This window comes from Cebidichthys violaceus, unplaced genomic scaffold, assembly GCF_023349555.1.
Source record: "Cebidichthys violaceus isolate CVI_PGR_0920_01 unplaced genomic scaffold, fCebVio1.0.p SCAF_44, whole genome shotgun sequence".
NCBI classification, from domain to species: Eukaryota; Metazoa; Chordata; class Actinopteri; order Perciformes; family Stichaeidae; genus Cebidichthys; species Cebidichthys violaceus.
Window position 1 is genome coordinate 2,023,071 of NW_027176639.1, and position 19,012 is coordinate 2,042,082.

General features: G+C 44.0%; 3 protein-coding genes across 6 annotated transcripts in view; 2 read left to right on the plus strand and 1 right to left on the minus strand.

Moving 5' to 3' along the window:
- Positions 1–57: 57 nt before the first annotated feature.
- sgsh (N-sulfoglucosamine sulfohydrolase (sulfamidase)) lies at positions 58–6,467 on the plus strand. Of its 3 annotated transcripts, none has more exons than XM_068728941.1 (10): positions 58–152; positions 2,827–2,956; positions 3,207–3,367; positions 3,501–3,606; positions 3,693–4,060; positions 4,175–4,256; positions 4,357–4,560; positions 5,223–5,389; positions 5,465–5,682; positions 6,146–6,467. In XM_068728941.1, the coding sequence occupies exons 2-10, from the start codon at positions 2,872–2,874 to the stop codon at positions 6,327–6,329; spliced, it is 1,575 nt and encodes a 524-aa protein (XP_068585042.1). In that variant the 5' UTR covers positions 58–152; positions 2,827–2,871; the 3' UTR covers positions 6,330–6,467. The 3 variants fall into 3 exon arrangements, with proteins under 3 accessions (XP_068585042.1, XP_068585043.1, XP_068585044.1); XM_068728942.1 differs by having other exon boundaries at positions 2,830–2,956; XM_068728943.1 differs by having other exon boundaries at positions 5,465–5,711; positions 6,146–6,303.
- Positions 6,468–7,132: 665 nt separating this feature from the next.
- On the plus strand, positions 7,133–8,689 carry npb (neuropeptide B). The gene is made up of 2 exons (XM_068728954.1): positions 7,133–7,597; positions 8,181–8,689. The coding sequence occupies exons 1-2, from the start codon at positions 7,334–7,336 to the stop codon at positions 8,307–8,309; spliced, it is 393 nt and encodes a 130-aa protein (XP_068585055.1). The 5' UTR covers positions 7,133–7,333; the 3' UTR covers positions 8,310–8,689.
- An 849-nt stretch (positions 8,690–9,538) lies between these two features.
- Positions 9,539–19,012, minus strand: part of gnav1 (guanine nucleotide binding protein (G protein) alpha v1) — a 21,948-nt gene continuing 12,474 nt past the window's right edge. For both annotated transcript variants that reach the window (XM_068728950.1, XM_068728949.1), the window contains exons 6-9: positions 13,427–13,556; positions 13,190–13,261; positions 11,295–11,382; positions 9,539–10,078 (exon numbers count right to left, since the gene is read on the minus strand). In XM_068728950.1, the coding sequence (XP_068585051.1) occupies positions 9,888–10,078; positions 11,295–11,382; positions 13,190–13,261; positions 13,427–13,556 (481 nt within the window). In that variant the 3' untranslated portion in view covers positions 9,539–9,887. The remainder of the gene's footprint in view (positions 10,079–11,294; positions 11,383–13,189; positions 13,262–13,426; positions 13,557–19,012) is intronic.

Genomic DNA, 19,012 nt, shown 5'->3' on the forward strand with positions numbered 1-19,012 from the left:
GTGATCTGTGTCATGGGACCACAGGGGGCGGGGTCTAAGTTTTGTCCCGGAAGACGTGAAAACAAATCAGCGACGAAGATGAAGCTGCGCGAGCTGCTCCTCTGCGAGCGTTAGGATTCATTACGACGACTTCATTTGTTCACTTTGTGAAGGTTTGTTTCTTTATGTCACAGTAGATGTTTCTTTATGTCACAGTAGATGTTTCTTTATGTCACAGTAGATGTTTCTTTATCTCACAGTAAATGTTTCTTTATGTCACAGTAGATGTTTCTTTATCTCACAGTAGATGTTTCTTTATGTCACAGTAGATGTTTCTTTATCTCACAGTAGATGTTTCTTTATCTCACAGTAGATGTTTCTTTATCTCACAGTAGATGTTTCTTTATGTCACAGTAGATGTTTCTTTATCTCACAGTAGATGTTTCTTTATCTCACAGTAGATGTTTCTTTATGTCACAGTAGATGTTTCTTTATGTCACAGTAGATGTTTCTTTATCTCACAGTAGATGTTTCTTTATCTCACAGTAGATGTTTCTTTATCTCACAGATGTTTCTTTGACTCACAGTAAATGTTTCTTTATGTCACAGTAGATGTTTCTTTATGTCACAGTAGATGTTTCTTTATGTCACAGTAGATGTTTCTTTATCTCACAGTAGATGTTTCTTTATCTCACAGTAGATGTTTCTTTATCTCACAGTAGATGTTTCTTTATGTCACAGTAGATGTTTCTTTATCTCACAGTAGATGTTTCTTTATCTCACAGTAGATGTTTCTTTATGTCACAGTAGATGTTTCTTTATGTCACAGTAGATGTTTCTTTATCTCACAGTAGATGTTTCTTTATCTCACAGTAGATGTTTCTTTATCTCACAGATGTTTCTTTGACTCACAGTAGATGTTTCTTTATGTCACTGTAGATGTTTCTTTATCTCACAGTAGATGTTTCTTTATCTCACAGTAGATGTTTCTTTATCTCACAGTAGATGTTTCTTTGACTCACAGTAGATGTTTCTTTATGTCACAGTAGATGTTTCTTTATCTCACAGTAGATGTTTCTTTATCTCACAGTAGATGTTTCTTTATCTCACAGTAGATGTTTCTTTATCTCACAGTAGATGTTTCTTTGACTCACAGTAGATGTTTCTTTATGTCACAGTAGATGTTTCTTTATCTCACAGTAGATGTTTCTTTATCTCACAGTAGATGTTTCTTTATCTCACAGTAGATGTTTCTTTGACTCACAGTAGATGTTTCTTTGACTCACAGTAGATGTTTCTTTGACTCACAGTAGATGTTTCTTTATCTCACAGTAGATGTTTCTTTATGTCACAGTAGATGTTTCTTTATGTCACAGTAGATGTTTCTTTATGTCACAGTAGATGTTTCTTTGACTCACAGTAGATGTTTCTTTATGTCACAGTAGATGTTTCTTTATCTCACAGTAGATGTTTCTTTATCTCACAGTAGATGTTTCTTTATGTCACAGTAGATGTTTCTTTATGTCACAGTAGATGTTTCTTTATGTCACAGTAAATGTTTCTTTATGTCACAGTAGATGTTTCTTTATCTCACAGTAGATGTTTCTTTATGTCACAGTAGATGTTTCTTTATCTCACAGTAGATGTTTCTTTATCTCACAGTAGATGTTTCTTTATCTCACAGTAGATGTTTCTTTATGTCACAGTAGATGTTTCTTTATCTCACAGTAGATGTTTCTTTATCTCACAGTAGATGTTTCTTTATGTCACAGTAGATGTTTCTTTATGTCACAGTAGATGTTTCTTTATCTCACAGTAGATGTTTCTTTATCTCACAGTAGATGTTTCTTTATCTCACAGATGTTTCTTTGACTCACAGTAGATGTTTCTTTATGTCACTGTAGATGTTTCTTTATCTCACAGTAGATGTTTCTTTATCTCACAGTAGATGTTTCTTTATCTCACAGTAGATGTTTCTTTGACTCACAGTAGATGTTTCTTTATGTCACAGTAGATGTTTCTTTATCTCACAGTAGATGTTTCTTTATCTCACAGTAGATGTTTCTTTATCTCACAGTAGATGTTTCTTTATCTCACAGTAGATGTTTCTTTATCTCACAGTAGATGTTTCTTTGACTCACAGTAGATGTTTCTTTATGTCACAGTAGATGTTTCTTTATCTCACAGTAGATGTTTCTTTATCTCACAGTAGATGTTTCTTTGACTCACAGTAGATGTTTCTTTGACTCACAGTAGATGTTTCTTTGACTCACAGTAGATGTTTCTTTATCTCACAGTAGATGTTTCTTTATGTCACAGTAGATGTTTCTTTATGTCACAGTAGATGTTTCTTTATGTCACAGTAGATGTTTCTTTGACTCACAGTAGATGTTTCTTTATGTCACAGTAGATGTTTCTTTATCTCACAGTAGATGTTTCTTTATCTCACAGTAGATGTTTCTTTATCTCACAGTAGATGTTTCTTTGACTCACAGTAGATGTTTCTTTATCTCACAGTAGATGTTTCTTTATCTCACAGTAGATGTTTCTTTGACTCACAGTAGATGTTTCTTTATCTCACAGTAGATGTTTCTTTATCTCACAGTAGATGTTTCTTTATCTCACAGTAGATGTTTCTTTGACTCACAGTAGATGTTTCTTTATCTCACAGTAGATGTTTCTTTGACTCACAGTAGATGTTTCTTTATCTCACAGTAGATGTTTCTTTATCTCACAGTAGATGTTTCTTTGACTCACAGTAGATGTTTCTTTGACTCACAGTAGATGTTTCTTTATCTCACAGTAGATGTTTCTTTGACTCACAGTAGATGTTTCTTTGACTCACAGTAGATGAGAGACTAATGGACACCAGTGAAGACAGATAACCTCATCATGCTGCTCATTGAGTTGTTGTTCCTCTTCTCTGCATCGTGTTTTGTCGGAGAGTCAAAGAGGAGAAACGTCCTGCTAATAATAGGTGAGTGGACCTTTACTAAAGACTGGACTGATGCTGAAGTATAGTTATAACAGTCCTGTAATGAACCATATATAACAGTCCTGTAATGAACCATATATAACAGTCCTGTAATGAACCATATATAACAGTCCTGTAATGAACCATATATAACAGTCCTGTAATGAACCATATATAACAGGTTACAACGTGTTGTCCACACACTGTCCATGCGTTGTGACGGCTCAGAAATGTGTCTTTTTCCGTCTTCCAGCCGACGATGCAGGTTTTGAGACGGAGGTCTACAACAACTCGGTGGTCCACACGCCCCACCTGCTCTCTCTGGCCCAGCGTAGCCTGGTGTTCAGCAACGCCTTCACCTCCGTCAGCAGCTGCTCCCCCAGCCGCTCCACCATCCTCACCGGCCTGCCGCAGGTACACACACACACACACACACACACACACACACACACACACACACACACACACACACACACACACACACACACACACAGAGGCCTCTCATTTGTGCACAGAGGCACCATTTCTTAGGTCGGTTTGTTTTTAGCACCAGAACGGCATGTACGGGCTTCACCAGGGTGTTCACCACTTCAACTCGTTTGACGGAGTACAAAGTCTACCGCGGCTCCTCAGCCAGGCCGACGTACACACAGGTGAGTCACAAAGAGACCGCTTTATCTCACGTCTGCTCTCACGCCTCTCATCACCATGTCATCCCCTCTCACTCTGTCACCCTCAGGTATAATTGGGAAGAAGCACGTCGGCCCTGGATCCGTTTACCCTTTTGATTTTGCGTACACGGAGGAGAACAGCTCCGTCCTCCAGGTGGGGAGGAACATCACCCGCATCAAACTCCTGGTCCGCAAGTTCTTCCAGACGCACAACGAAGAAGCTTTTGAACGAAGGCGACAGAGAGCAGAGAACAAAGGCAACGTAAAAGAGGACGAGAGGCCTTTTTTCCTGTATGTCGCCTTTCATGACACCCACCGGTGTGGACACTCACAGCCCCAGTATGGAGCTTTCTGTGAGAAGTTTGGGAACGGTGAGACGGGGATGGGTCGGATACCTGACTGGACACCCGAGTACTACACACCGGAACAAGTGAAGGTCAGTGACTCACAATGTAGAAAGAAATCCCACTCGCATTAGAAAACAACGATGCATGTATGCGTGTAAAGCAACATACATTTCTTTAATATATACTCGTCTCGGGTACTTCAGGTTCCACCCTTTGTGCCGGACACACCTGTGGCACGAGCTGACTTAGCAGCACAGTACACGACGGTCAGCAGGCTGGACCAGGGTATGTGACGACGCCTACACATGATAAAGACACACAGGAGGAGAGAGAGGAGCTGCTCGTGTAACACACTGAGCTACAATGCTGTGGATTTCCTCTGCAGGTATCGGTTTGGTTCTTCAGGAGCTCAAAGATGCCGGTTATGAGAACGACACGCTGGTCATCTACAGCTCGGATAACGGCATCCCCTTCCCCAACGGCAGAACCAACCTGTACCGCTCCGGCACAGCAGAGCCCATGCTGGTGTCCTCTCCAGAGCACAGGGGGCGATGGGGAGACACCAGCCAGGCCTACGTCAGCCTGCTGGGTAAGAGATGGACGCACAACAAAATGTACATGAAGCGGTACCTTCTTCTGTCTGTCTGTCTGTCTGTCTGTCTGTCTGTCTGTCTGTACAGGTTCTGGCTTTAGGGAGTAATGAGTTGTGAGCAGCTCAACCAAAGAGTGATGTTCCTCAGATTATAATAAATGTGAACGTGTTCCAGAATTCTTTCCTGAATCATTTCTGTGAGCTCCGGTTTGTTGGGAACCGCTGGCTCACAAGTGAAGGAACAGAGAAGTCAATGCGTTCATCCGATGTGTCAATCGGCCACAAGAGGGAGACAACGATGCATCAGCAGCAGGTCTCAGATGAAATAGGACAAACATATAAGATGATAAATAATTATCATTTAAAATGATTCCTATGGCAACAATGCACATATATAACTAGTAGTACATTAGGCTTTAACATAAATACTTTGTCCAGTTAAAAGCCCTGTGTCTCCATGTGTCAACGTGACCCAATGACAACAGACCTGAGTTTAAACGGTTCATTGAGCTTAAAGCGGAACACTTGATCCTGTTTAATTCATCTGAAGAAATAAAAGCCTGTAACTGTGGAGATGTTAATATGAAGATGTTAACTGTAAGTCATAATAGGAACTCTCTCTGGTTTCTCTTCTTCTCTCTCTCTCTTCTTTGTGGCAGACATCACTCCCACCATTCTGGACTGGTTCTCCGTTCCCTACCCGTCGTACAGCCTCCCCGGCGGCCCCGCCGCCCCGGTCCACCTCACCGGTCGCTCCTTGCTGCCCGCCCTGGTCACCGAGCCCCGCGACTGGCACACCGTCTACGCCAGCCAGTCGCTCCACGAGGTGTGTGAGCGCCGCCGCCGTCACAAACGGAAAGCACCAAGACCGAGGCCTTCACCGCTGTCGCTTTGATTTCAGGTAACCATGTACTACCCGACCCGCTCCGTCCACCAGGGGGCGTACCGCCTGCTCCACAACCTCCACTACCGCATGCCCTTCCCCATCGACCAGGACCTGTACGTGTCGCCCACCTTCCAGGACCTGCTGAACCGCACGAGGCTGAGTGAGCCCACTCGCTGGTTCAAAAGCCTGGAGCAGTACTACTACAGAGAGCGCTGGGAGCTGTTCGACTCCAGGTCCGTCCGGCTCCGGTTGTTCCATCGTGGTTTGTGTTGGGAACACGTTCACCACAATGATTAACACACAATGTCACTCAGGTCTGGTAAATGAGCCCGAAACATGACCTCGACTGGTGGATGACACGAGTTCCTCTGGTTTAAACGAGCTGCAGCCACCGTTCATATTCATATTCATATTTATATTTCATATTCAGTCATAAGGACATGTTCAGAAGCTTCTACCATACAGGACAGAAAGTGTCCTAAAACTAAATAAAATTGTAATATTCATAAAACTCACCGTTTTAGACATTTTGACCCTCATTGGAATTAAAACAATAAAGCTTTATTTTGTCATCAATAGTTTAACAATCATTTTCTAGAAGATTTCCCAGGAAGACATATGTAATCTGATACTAGTTATAGGGACCTCAGTCGATGTTGTCCTCTCGGTTTATGAACTTGAACACATGTTTCACAGGACAGACCCGCTGGAAACCAGGAACCTGGTGTCAGACCCGTCCTACAGCGATGTGCTGGAGAGCCTGAGGCAGAGTCTGCAGAAGTGGCAGTGGGACACGGGGGACCCCTGGGTCTGTGGACCCGACTACGTCCTGGAGGACAAACTAGAGCCGCACTGCAGACCGCTCTACAATGGACTCTGAGGGACTCTGGGGGACTTTCACTCATCTGGATCGACGTGATCTCATTCTTCTTATAAAATAAATGACGTTTGTAGTTATATTTTTGTATGCCAGTGCTGCTTTAAATGTTAAACAATAAACACTATTACTGATTCCTAACATTGTTTTTGGTAAAGCATCATTCAAGTCCTTCTTCTCTGTCTCTATACATTTGATCCTGCAGACGCCTCATTAGTTTCACAGGAGGCCGTCATGGCCACACAACGTGTGACCATGACATAGACGCATCCCTCTTTGTTTTAGTCTCCATCACTGCTGTTCTGCTGACACACGGACGCAGAGCTCGTGACGCATGAGCGGCGAGGTCGGCAGATCCATCAGTGAAAGGGTTTGTATCGATTCCTCAGAGGATTCCTCACTTTGGAGTAAGAATGATGGAAAGCAGCTGGAACAGAATACAGTTCACTGGTGTTTATTGATCTCCTGTTTTGTGCTTTTAATCTCATGTCGAGGTCTTCTGCAGCGGTAAACACCGACCATAACAGCTTCATGAGCTTTGTGTGATGCTCCAAATCCAGAAATGATATCTACTGAATTCACGGCACAGTGTCTGAAATCAACCAGAGTCTAGAAAGGAAATGTTTAGATTAATGTAATTTAATTTAATCAGGACATTTTAAATGTAATAATTCGTTTTCCAGATTAGTGAGACAAAGTCCCTCATTCATTTAGTAACTGTGGGCATCTGACGTCATTATGATGCCCCCCCCTCCATCAAACCATCCACAGCTGATCCGTGTGGATTGGTCTTTTTTCTTCTCCCGCATGAAGACGGATCACCATCCGCCCACCTCGATTCTGATTTGACGACCGTCCTGCTCACGATAGCGTCGCCCATTCATCCATTCATCCAGCCTATATAAGCAGCAGGAAGTTTTTCAAACACCCAAACATAAAGTCGGCCTCTGACCACCAACAGACGACACGTTCTCCTCTGCGTAAAAAGTGCCAAGACGGTTCCAGACATGGAGAGGTCAGTCAGGTTCGCCGTGGTGTGCGTCGGAGTGTCTCTGCTCATCTCCTGCCATCCAGTCGAAGCCTGGTACAAGCAGTCCACCGGGCCCAGCTACTACTCGGTGGGTCGCGCCTCCGGTTTGCTGTCCGGCATCAGGAGGTCGCCTTACGTGCGGAGGTCCGAGTCCGAAGAGACGCTGATGGAAAGCGGGGAGACGGCAGGTAACAACCTGCTACCAGAGACCAGCAGGCAGATCTCCATCCTAAAAAGCATGGTGAGTATACGACGCGACAGCCGTTACTCCGGTTTAACGGGGTGGTGGTGTTGGTGGTGACTTTAACTCTGATGATACATTTAAGAAGAGAAGAGTAAACATGTTCCTTTCAGCACCATAACAGCCACATGTATAGATATCGAAAGCACACAAACCGTCGGCAGACATTAGACGACACGTTTGTTCCTTTGACAACACGAACCGTTGAGATCAAAATGTTAAACGTGGAACAACTCGTGCGTAAAAGGGCAAACCAGCAGCGCGGCAGGTCAGAGCGCAGACACCTGCATTAGAAAGTGAAGATGTCATTGACATGTTCAGAATTATATATTATATATATTACATTAAATCATCATTATCTACGGACAAAACCTGAATAAAGGTAAACAACATAGAAAGAATGAAGATATGGGATCTCGACTGTTTATTACGGCAGCAGCCTACTATTATTACTGCGCTGCAGTATTATTATTATTATTATGAGTATTATTATTATTAGGGCACATCCAGTTGGTTTGAGGAGACTTCAGTTGTTAACCTTCACTTCTTTCATCCCTTGTTCCCTTGTTCTCACCTCCTGCAGGCCATCTGTGTGAAGGACATCTCCCCGAACCTGAAGAGCTGCGAGCTGCTGCGGGACGGGACGGGCACTTTCCAGTGCAAGGCGGACGTCTTCCTCACCTTGGACTCCCTGGACTGCCTCTCCGCGTGAGTCCCGGTCGGACCGGCGAAGACAGTCCTGGTCCTCCACCGAGCTCCGGGAGCGCTCCTCTGGACAGAAACGAGGGATGAGTGAGTGAGTAGTGAAGGCTCAGAGGAAAACCTGATCACTGTCGACGATGGACCGCTGCACACTCTGAATGTTCTTATTTAAAAAAGAAAAGAAAAAGTCAAGCATTGTTCACTTTTACTTTGTGTAGACAGGAAAGAACACACGTTGTAACCATCTTCTTTCCAGATGACTTCCCATCTTTACTGTTTAACACTGAAGCCTCCGCTGACGAAATGTATTAAATGTCCAGAACGTTGACTGCAGAGCAGATTTCCTGTACTTTTATTTATTTATCTATTAAAATGAACAAACACTGGTAACCTGTTGTGTGGCTTACTTTTGTTTCTCTTTAAATATGCAACTAGTGGAGGATGGAAAAGGGACAATAAGTGATCCACTGATTTAATATACCTTCATCAATTTAAATGGTCTTCTTCAAACCTGCAGTGTCAGTACACACACAGTACACACAGTATACACACAGTACACAGACAGTACACAGACAGTACACAGACCACACATACATAAACGTGGGAGCATGGCCTATAACACTTAATGAGAAACAGATAATTATGGTGAAAATGGAAAAAAATGAGAGAAGAGAAAGTCTTCGTTCTACACATGAAGCATTTAAATTACACAACAGCAGAAGCCGTCGTCACAAGGCACTCGGGGTGCTTTTCACTTTTCTTTCATCTTCAGTGTTTGTGTCAGAGCGTATATCAGTCATTACCAGATCTCCTTTATGACTGCAGTCACAGAGGAGTCGGTGTGATAGTCAGTCGCTCAGGGGAGCCTTTGCATCAGTCAGACACAAACCACATATAGGAAGCATCGTCCCGGTCGGTGTGTGTGTGTGTGTGTGTGTGTGTGTTGGATGAAGGAACAATAATCATCAGCATGAAACACCAGTCGGAGCTTTCTTTACATTCGCCCCATGTCTCACATTAAACGGCAGCGAGTGGAGGCACAGAGTGAGAGGATGAGTAAACACGCTCTAAAGTGATCACCGCCTCGTTAGGAGGGCGTGACGCACGGGATGTGAACACAGTGATGGATGAGCGGAACACACACGATGGTATGCATGAGAGAACCTGCAGAGGAAGTAACGAACAAACAGTAAATCCTCACCCCCTCTCTGTCCCGCCCCCCCCCCCCCCCCACACACACACACACACACACACACACACACACACAACATTTAGTCTGTGTGTGTGTGTGTGTGTGTAACAAGTCCTCAGAATGTAACTTCACCATTCATAGTCTGATTTTGTAGAACAGTTTCAAATGTAAAAGCTCATTTCTCCACACAAGGTTTCAGATGTTCATGGTTTCAGGGCTCAAACCCACGAATGAAGCATCACAGAGGATGAACTGCAGCAGCGGCGGAGAGCGTCAGAGCCACCAGGCTGCAGCTGCAGAGAGAAGACGACGCGTTTGAGCCGATGATCTTCATGTCAGTCAAAACGAGACGTCCAGCACCGGCCGTCCGGTGAAACGTCAGACCTCCGCCGGCAGCTACAGCAGCGACACGGCCTCCAGATTCTCCCTGATTATCGTGTCCATGACCACCTGGAAGACAACCTGGACGTTGGAGGTGTCTGTGGCCGTGGTGAAGTGGTGGTAGATGAGTTTGCCGGGAGTGGCGTTGAGCGAGGCGAAGGTGGCTGCGATGAAGCGGGCCGACGAGTCCACGTCGCAGTCTGCACCTGGAGGAGAGACGAGGAGGGGATGAAACATCTGGATCCTTTCCACAGAAAACTGAAACGGTGTGGCTGTCAGCCAGCTTTGTGCTTCAGGAGAAAGAACAAAACACCACAAAGATTCAGAGTTCTTGTGAGGCGGATCTGTTTCACATCTGTTGTCACAAGAACCCATAAACCACCAGCTAGGACAGGCATCACACCACCCATCACCTGACGCACCTGAACACCTGATGAAGCCACTGAGAGGTCGTGAACAACTAGTCACTAAGTAAAGGAAGAAGTATTCAGATCCTTTACACAAGTACACATGTATCATTGTCAGTAGAATGTACTTAAAGTGTCAAAGTAAAACGACTTGTATATATAAAGTAATGCTATTGTAAAACCTTCACATTGAATGAACTGAAATGAACACGTTGAGACGGGCTGCTGTTGGTGAACGTGTGAATGCGCTCATGTGAGGGAACGTCACAGGGAGAAGGTAGTGAGCCGCTGCATCAGACTGCTCGTCAGATCTGATGACCCCAATCACAAGAGTTTAGCATTTATATTGACATCTGCATGAGAGCAGAGAGGACCAAGTAGATCTACAATAATGGTTAATAATAAATATAATAATAATATAACATAAAATCCAGATAATAATGGATTATTATCTGTCTGTCTTTGTGTTTAAAAGCCCTTAAACTGTGAATGTCTTCATGGCTGAAATAAAAACGTGTTTAAGCTTAAGAGCACAGATGTTATAATACAATATATTATTATATAATATAAGTATTGTCATTTTTAACTGGGACATTTTAAATGGATATCTCTAAATATGTGAAGTGAAATCTTTGTTTTGTATGATTCATATTTTTAATTTCTAAAAACAGTTTAATATTCATGACACTAAACAGGAACAGGAAAGGTGAGCTTGAAATATAAATATATATATATATATATATATATATATATATATATATATATATATATATATATATATATATACACACATATATATTATCCAGTTCAACATCACTTCAAACCTCATCAGTTCACACGGTGACGGTAGAACTAGCTGTGCTGCTGATTTGAATTGCTTTAGATTTAACAAGTGGACCTAATAAAGTGAGTATAATTGTGTCTGTAACAAGCGCTCATTACCGTGTAATTGCGTTCCTTATTACACGTTCACGTGGACGCTTGTATAAGCAGCACGTAGTAACATCAGCCCTACCTTTAAACTGGGGCAGGTACAAACGCAGATGTCGTCCAGAGTGTAAAATCTTGTCTTGAAAAAGGTCGATCTTGTTCATGAATAAAATCTGTAATAAAAACACAGAAAAGTCAGCTGAGAGAACGAGCGTCAAAAGTCGACAGGAAGGAAAGGAAACTAGATCTTTAGCGCTGCAATAACTAAACGAACAATGAACCCAACATATAGCATCTGCTGTGGCTTTACACATATTTAACGAACATGTGACACTCAATGGCTGTGTGGAAGCCGGCATGGGGTGAGGATGGACGGATCAATGAGCTCCATCTACTCATCAGCGAGCAATCGATCACTCACAACTGCTCCTCGTGACCCTCTGGGGCTCCCTGCCTCTGAAAGGCTTCGTAGTGAACCAGTCCAAACTACGGCAAAGTGTTTGACCAAACACACATGAGCAGAGATAATAAGGAGGGTGAGCAGGTTCCAATGGACGGGATACGGAGCAGCACCCGGGTGTGTAATTAGCACTGAGCAGCGCAGTGAAGAGGTAATTGAGGTGGAGGTTACACGTCTCCCTCCCACGTTACAAAGGTATTAAACACTTCTGTTTAATGAGCCTGTTGGCCATGTTAACGTGCAGGCCCACACACACACACACACACACACACACACACACACACACACACACACACACACACACACACACACACATTCCATTTGTCTCTAGTGAAGCCTCAGACAATGAAACCTTTATGGCTGAAAGAGAGACTGAAGTGTAACACGTTGGTGTAACGATCTTAATATATATTATATATATATTTGACCGGACCGATGTTGGAGTTTTCTTTCTATAGAGACAGAAATGTTAATAAATAGTGATCACGGTGACACGCTTCTGGACGAGTCAACAGAGTGAGGCTGGCGTCAACATGCCGACTCTCTCTTGATGGGCTTTAAATGAAGTAAGTGGAATGAATTGAACAAGCTCGTTACACGCTCGCTTTAACGCGGCCATTTACCGGAGAGGAGAACGGAACAACACAGAGAGGGGAAAATGTCGCCGTGCCGAAGCCCACCCTAATTACAACTCGCTGTTTAATTACGAGTGACGGAGGACTCAAGAGACAAAGGGATGTGTGTGTGTGTGTGTGTGTGTGTGTGTGTGTGTGAGAGAGGAAACAGCATTCATCAAATGCATTAGTGTTATTCTCGTCTCTGGTGTCATGGAGCTAATGGAGAGCCACAAAAAGAGTTTGCTTGTGTCACCTCCGTGTTTTCTGTCCACAGACTGAACTGTCAAACTTAATTGTGGGTCTGACCCTCTGCAGTGGACCTTCTCTGTCCTCTTAGTCTGAATACAGCTGAAGCTACTTGACAGTCAGGGTGAGTGGTGCATCACTACAACTACAACAGAAGTTTCCACAAAACTTATCTTCCAGAATAGAATCAGAGGTGATTCTATTTCTCAACAAAAGTCTAAGATTGTTTTTCTATACTGTCAAATAAATTGTAAAAGAAACAGGACTAGCAGCTCTGTGAGGCTGTTCTAACACCAACATGCTCACAACGTCAGTGCTAACCTTTAGCAGGTTAGCCACGGTCGTTATACTAGTTCAGTGCGTTAGCATGCTAACGTTAAACACACATCGAGGACGATTGCCGCGTTATTATGAATCCCGCTGCTTTTGTTGTGCAGCATTGGAGCGCTGGGATTGGCCAGACTCGACTTTAAACAAGCTCTTCAGCTCTGGAGCAGATTGACACATTATCAGCCAGATATCTGTGAATAAATGACCTTTTATTGGAAACCATTTCTCTGCATGATACCAGGAGGCGACCCTCTCAGTCTTAAAGCTGAGATGACTTTTCTTTTACGACATCTTCATCCAGAGGCGAGAGACTGAAGCGTTGCTCACCATGGATGTGCTGCGGAAGAACACGTTGTTGCAGATGGAGGAGAAGAGCTTCATGCTCTCCTGAAGACGATTCTGCAGAGAGAAGACAATGACAGCATCAGGTATCTGCAGAGGAGCGGCCATATTTAAAACGAGGACATGACGTAATCTGATTGGGTGAGACTCAACGAGGGCTCTCTAGCTGCTTTGTCTGGAGAGCGTGAACATTTGAGAGGGAGGGTTGAGTGCAGCTTGTACCACCGAAGGGTCTTCCACCAGGGTCATGTCGTAGCCGCTGAGCGCCACCACGAACAGCACCGCCCTGACGTCCTCGAAACACCCGATCCACTTCCTCCGCTCAGTCCTCTGGCCTCCAACGTCGTACATCCTGTACACAGAGAGGGGAACGTTTGAGCGGTCAGGACGAGCAATTGAGCTGAAGAGGGGAACTCAAGGTGCAGCTACAGCTTTCTCTACAGGAGAAAAGAAAAGATGTGAAACAACAGAAAGAGAAACTTCCTCTTCTGTTTCTTTTCCGTTAACAAGCTGTAAAGAAAAACAGTCGATAGTTACACATCCGGCAGACAAGGAGCAACATCTGCATTCATCTGGAGCGGTGCATCTGGCAACCTGTTGAATGTAAGTTCAACACTCGGTGTCTGTTAGCATGTGGCTTTAGCTGCTACATGCTAGTTGCTAAATGTGTCTGTCTGAGCTTTTATGTTGAAAACAGCTTCCTGTTGCTGCTGGAAAAAACCAGTGAAAGCGAACCAAAACAAGGAGCTGAACGAAGCTAAAACACCCCATAATAATAATCCTCTCATTATTATAACCCACTGTTAATATAAAAATGATTTGAGCAGCGTTCACAGCACTCGACTTAACTGCCAAGACACCTCAGAGCAACACCTTCAGGTCAGGTAGAGTCAGCAAACATTCAGCTTCGTACTGAGACTGAAACGTATTACTCAGCCGGGGACGGTGAGCATATTGACGAACGGACCTCACCCTTCATCAGTGATCGTCAGACCTGTGCTCCACACACAGCTGTTTGAACGTATTTCACTGAGCAGACTCCTCTCAGTGTGTCTCATGCACAGTAAACACTCTGTACTTTATAGCAGTTCACTCTTTAGAGAACGGTGAGTGGACATTTTGGACACTTATCAACCGTCTGTCCGCTGTAGAGTCGCACGACCGTCATTTCCACATTTACCAGATGCAACAATGCATTGTGGGACTGTTCATTATATAGCATTGAATAGTGCAGACATTCACACTGAGTACAGTGCACTATGGAGAACACAGTGAACGAACACCTTTATCATTAGTTTTACTACGCAGAGTTTGATGCCCAAAATCAACTTGAGTCTGATCAGCATCATAACTGAAAACAACGATGTGTGTGTGTGTGTGTGTGTGTGTGTGTGTGTGTGTGTGTGTGTGTGTGTGTGTGCAGCAAACCGCTATTAAAGATGTTGAGAAAGGAAAGAAACAACAGAAGCTGAGTGACAATTGCAGAGAGATAAGAGATCCACGCTGTGATGCTGGACCAGGTGCAACTGATTTAGCAGAGTGACACACTCCAACCAGGGACCTTCAGAGAGTGAACACACACACACACACACACACACACACACACACACACACACACACACACACACACACACACACACACACACACACACACACACAGCAATGACTCTCATACCACGGAGAAGTCATTTTGTCCTTACACTCTTAAATATGATAATTACTACTCAGATAACGGACCAGCAGTTTCCTTTCTGTAAGAACATTACATTACTGTTATCATTAATACAGTAAAAGACATCACCCCGTGTGGTATTTTACTAATAAATAGGAAAACGTCAGGTTTATTTATCTATTTACCGTTCATCAGACAGTGAAGGCAGCGCTGTATTCAAGTTATTTACCAGCATGTGTGCTAGTATGCGATATGAAATCACATTGTGACTGACACGTCCTTTATCAGGATTCAATCTCCAGGAGAGAAGTGTGAGGCGGTGCTCTCAGTGTGTTCATGACCTTCCATACTGATAGAGCAGCCTGCTGTAGCACTGAGGGGGAGCTCTAATCAATGACAGATTGTATTGGTTTTGGATAAGGTCAGATATTCCTAAAATATGTGATGTACACACACACACACACACACACACACACACACACACACACACACACAAAGACAAGTGTGTCGACCGGACTCCCTCCTTTTCCAATTTTCCCCGAGACAATCACAACACGGCAGCAAAAGAAGCGTAAAGGTCGATGTTCTCCAAAAGGACGAGAGAGAAAAACACAACAGGAGAGACAGAAGCAGATTAGTTTGTCCCACTTCACCCATTCTCCAAACCAGATGTGCATCTCCCACCTTCCATTTGAGCATCGTCGAGTTAACGCCACTCTTCATGGAGAGGAAATGAACGTGTGGAAACACAGCGGAGGGCGTGCACAGCAAAGACGAGACGGAAGATTCCTGATGGAAAGTTTCCGTGGAAAATGATGTGCGACACACACACCACACAACACACTCCACAACACACACCACAACACACACCACACAACACACAACACACTCCACACAACACACTCCACACACCACAACACACACCACACACCACACTCCACACCACACAACACACTCCACACAACACACTCCACACACCACACTCCACACCACACACCACACAACACACTCCACAACACAACACACTCCACAACACACACCACACAACACACAACACACAACACACTCCACAACACACTCCCCTCTCGATGTCTTTCATATCGTACTCGTCACGTCCCGACTCCTGCTCAGCAACTCGCCCTGAAACGAGCGCGAGAGGACAAAACTATTTAAAACTGACAAAATATAGTGTAAATCCATTAATAGGAGGTATTAACTACAGACGGAGGAAGACAGATGTGCGTCACGTGACTCGGGCCACACAGCTGGATGTGCGTACGCACAGTGAGGCTTCTACGGTCAGCTCGCTCACATGTTCACATGAACACAAAGACTCGTATGAACTCCAGGAGAGACGTGCTTCAACGCCTCACAAAGAGCTCGAGAGTGGAGCTCGCTTTCACTTCTTCTGTTGTCTAGTTAGTTGCTGAGATGTGTCTGGAGGAAACGGGGGAGATGTAGAAGGTTTCAGGTCAACCTTCATTTCTACGAGTAATACAACAAACTGTCCGAACTTTAATACATCGGTTTATTCCAACATGAATGTGATGTTAGAGATCTTGATGCAGTTTGTATGCATAGACTCGGACCTAATCTCCTTAGATACTATGAGATTCACTCAGCCCCATACGGTGTATCTCACATCATAGAGCACCACAACGCTCACCCTCATCACAGGGTTGTAATTATGTTGTAATGGTGATTATCAGAGCAGTTGATGTTAATGATGCAGGAAAAGACCCAGATCGCTATTACACTGAGGGGTTAAAGGTCAAACAGGACATCTGTATGCAAACTAGGCCGTGTCTGGGTGTAAAGTAGTGAGAGGTTATGCTCTCTCGCTCTCTCTCTCTCTCTCTCTCACACACACACACACACACACACACACACACACACACACACACACACACACACACACACACACACACACACACACACACACACACACACACACACACACACACACACACACACGCACTTCTTATTTGCATGGACACACACACACACACACACAGAGACGCTAGTGAGACGCTGGCTTGATGTCATCCCTTCGTTGATGAAGTGTTTGAATAACAGGAATGAGACCCGGTATGTCGTCAACAGGGGCTCAACTCCTGAGAACATGAGGTGTAAACTGTTTGTCCAATAGAGGATGAGTGGAGATCAGGCAGACTCGTCTACATTACCGTCCCACACAGTGAGCGTTCTCCTGCACAAAGCACGAGCAGCAACACAGACGAGAAGAAGAGAAGATACAGAAGAGGAGAAGACAGGAGAGAGCTCCACAACATTTAGCACACAACTTCCTGTCAGAGCCTACGACAATAGTTAAGACACTTCTGGTACTCATGTGTACTTGTGAATAGTTGGATGAGAGGATTGATTCACTCTCATGATGCAGGATGGAGGAGACTGATGTCACACTACCGTACTGTGAGCGCTCACTACGTCTCTGTCGATGGTGTTTCATGTGAATTATGCAAATCAAAAGCTTCTACAGAACAGATTCCTCACAGAGACACAGAGAGAACAAGAGAACCCCTTCAAACCTCATCGGAACGTATTGCGATATAGGCTTTATGTTACAGCCTCACAAGTTACAGAACACAGAAGAACGGATGAACCTCAACATTCATCAACTGCTGTTGTTAGTAATGGAAAGCTCTACTCTCCATCTTTGATGAATTGTGTGTTTGCCTGCAGACACATCTCACATTCAGTTGTGTATTCAGTCTTTACATTCATGTTGTGGATTCAAGAATACTGAAACAGAGCGCTTTATAACAGTCCAGTTCAACATAAAGACATTCTTAAATCATAGAAACAGGACTGCAGGGCGAAGACGCTGGATGAGAAACCTGGAGTATCGACCAGCGAGAGGGAGACTCACTGACCTGTAGGAGGAGCTTCACTCCGTGTTATTCATCTACTGATGAAGCTTCTGAACTACCTCACACTTACATCGTGTATCTACAGCACACAATCCAGTAACTACTTCACCTTAGATGAAGATACAACTTCATTCATGCCAAATTATTGTGCCAGAGATTGATCAAAAATTACAACAAAAGATTAAAAACAACGTGTGTATTATTACCTCCGTCAAACTAGAGCTGTGCATTCTCATCAAAGCTTCATTATCTGACGTGTTTCTTAATTCTATTAACTGTTCTTGTGTTTCCTGTTCTTAATCTCAATGAGACTTCCTGACAAAATAAAGATGAAATTAATAAAAGTGTCTCTACTCATTAAACTACAAACTGTCGACGTCGGAATGGAGAAACTCGTTCTGACAAACACAAACCATCTACTTCTCCAAATCCTTTAATATCCTTTAATATCCCTTTTGTTGCTGAGTTTGAAATAATGACATTGACTTATGCTAAGCTCTTCATCGACCTCAAGGGCTTGATCTCTCTAAGTCACACACACACACACACACACACACACACACACACACACACACACACACACACACACACACACACACACACACACACACACACACACACACACACACACTCTCTGCCCCCCCTCTCAGGTCTGACACCGTCACCTTGTGGTGACGTCACCATCACAATGTTTCACAGTGAAACAAAACACATTCACAAACAATCTTCTGAGAGACTCTACAGTGACGCAAACAGTAAGACTGTGAGGAAGAAGCTGTGCCGCAGAGCAGATACGTTATCATCAAAGCGTTCGTTTGCTGGTGAAACTTTTCCTGATGTGAAAAACGGTCAAATCCTGTCAAATCCGTGTACATTAAATGCAAGAACACTCTCAAGTCAGTGGCATCCAGAGACGTGAAGGAGGCATTTAGATGCGACACAAACAGCCCGACTGAAGTCATCTGCTGACGAAGTGACTCGCTCTACAGCGTTTATATGCTAAACAGAGAGCTTATGAGGAGCTGAGGTAACGTGTTTTATCACTTTAATTCACTAGAAGACGTGATGTTGAGCGTGGAGGACAGGTTGTTATTGTGGTGGAGAAGAGCTGCTCCTCAGGTACACATTACTGAGGAAGACGAGAAAAGTAATCGGATTGTCTTGAAGTGACTCACACACACACACACACACACACACACACACACACACACACACACACACACAACAACAACAACAACAATTACC

Coding starts and splice junctions, on each gene's coding strand:
- sgsh (XM_068728941.1), top strand. CDS start 2,872: ATGCTGCTCATTGAGTTGTTGTTCCTCTTCTCTGCATCGTGTTTTGTC. Junction 2,957..3,206: donor AAACGTCCTGCTAATAATAG/GTGAGTGGACCT, acceptor TCCGTCTTCCAG/CCGACGATGCAGGTTTTGAG. Junction 4,561..5,222: donor GGCCTACGTCAGCCTGCTGG/GTAAGAGATGGA, acceptor TCTTTGTGGCAG/ACATCACTCCCACCATTCTG.
- npb (XM_068728954.1), top strand. CDS start 7,334: ATGGAGAGGTCAGTCAGGTTCGCCGTGGTGTGCGTCGGAGTGTCTCTG. Junction 7,598..8,180: donor TCTCCATCCTAAAAAGCATG/GTGAGTATACGA, acceptor CACCTCCTGCAG/GCCATCTGTGTGAAGGACAT.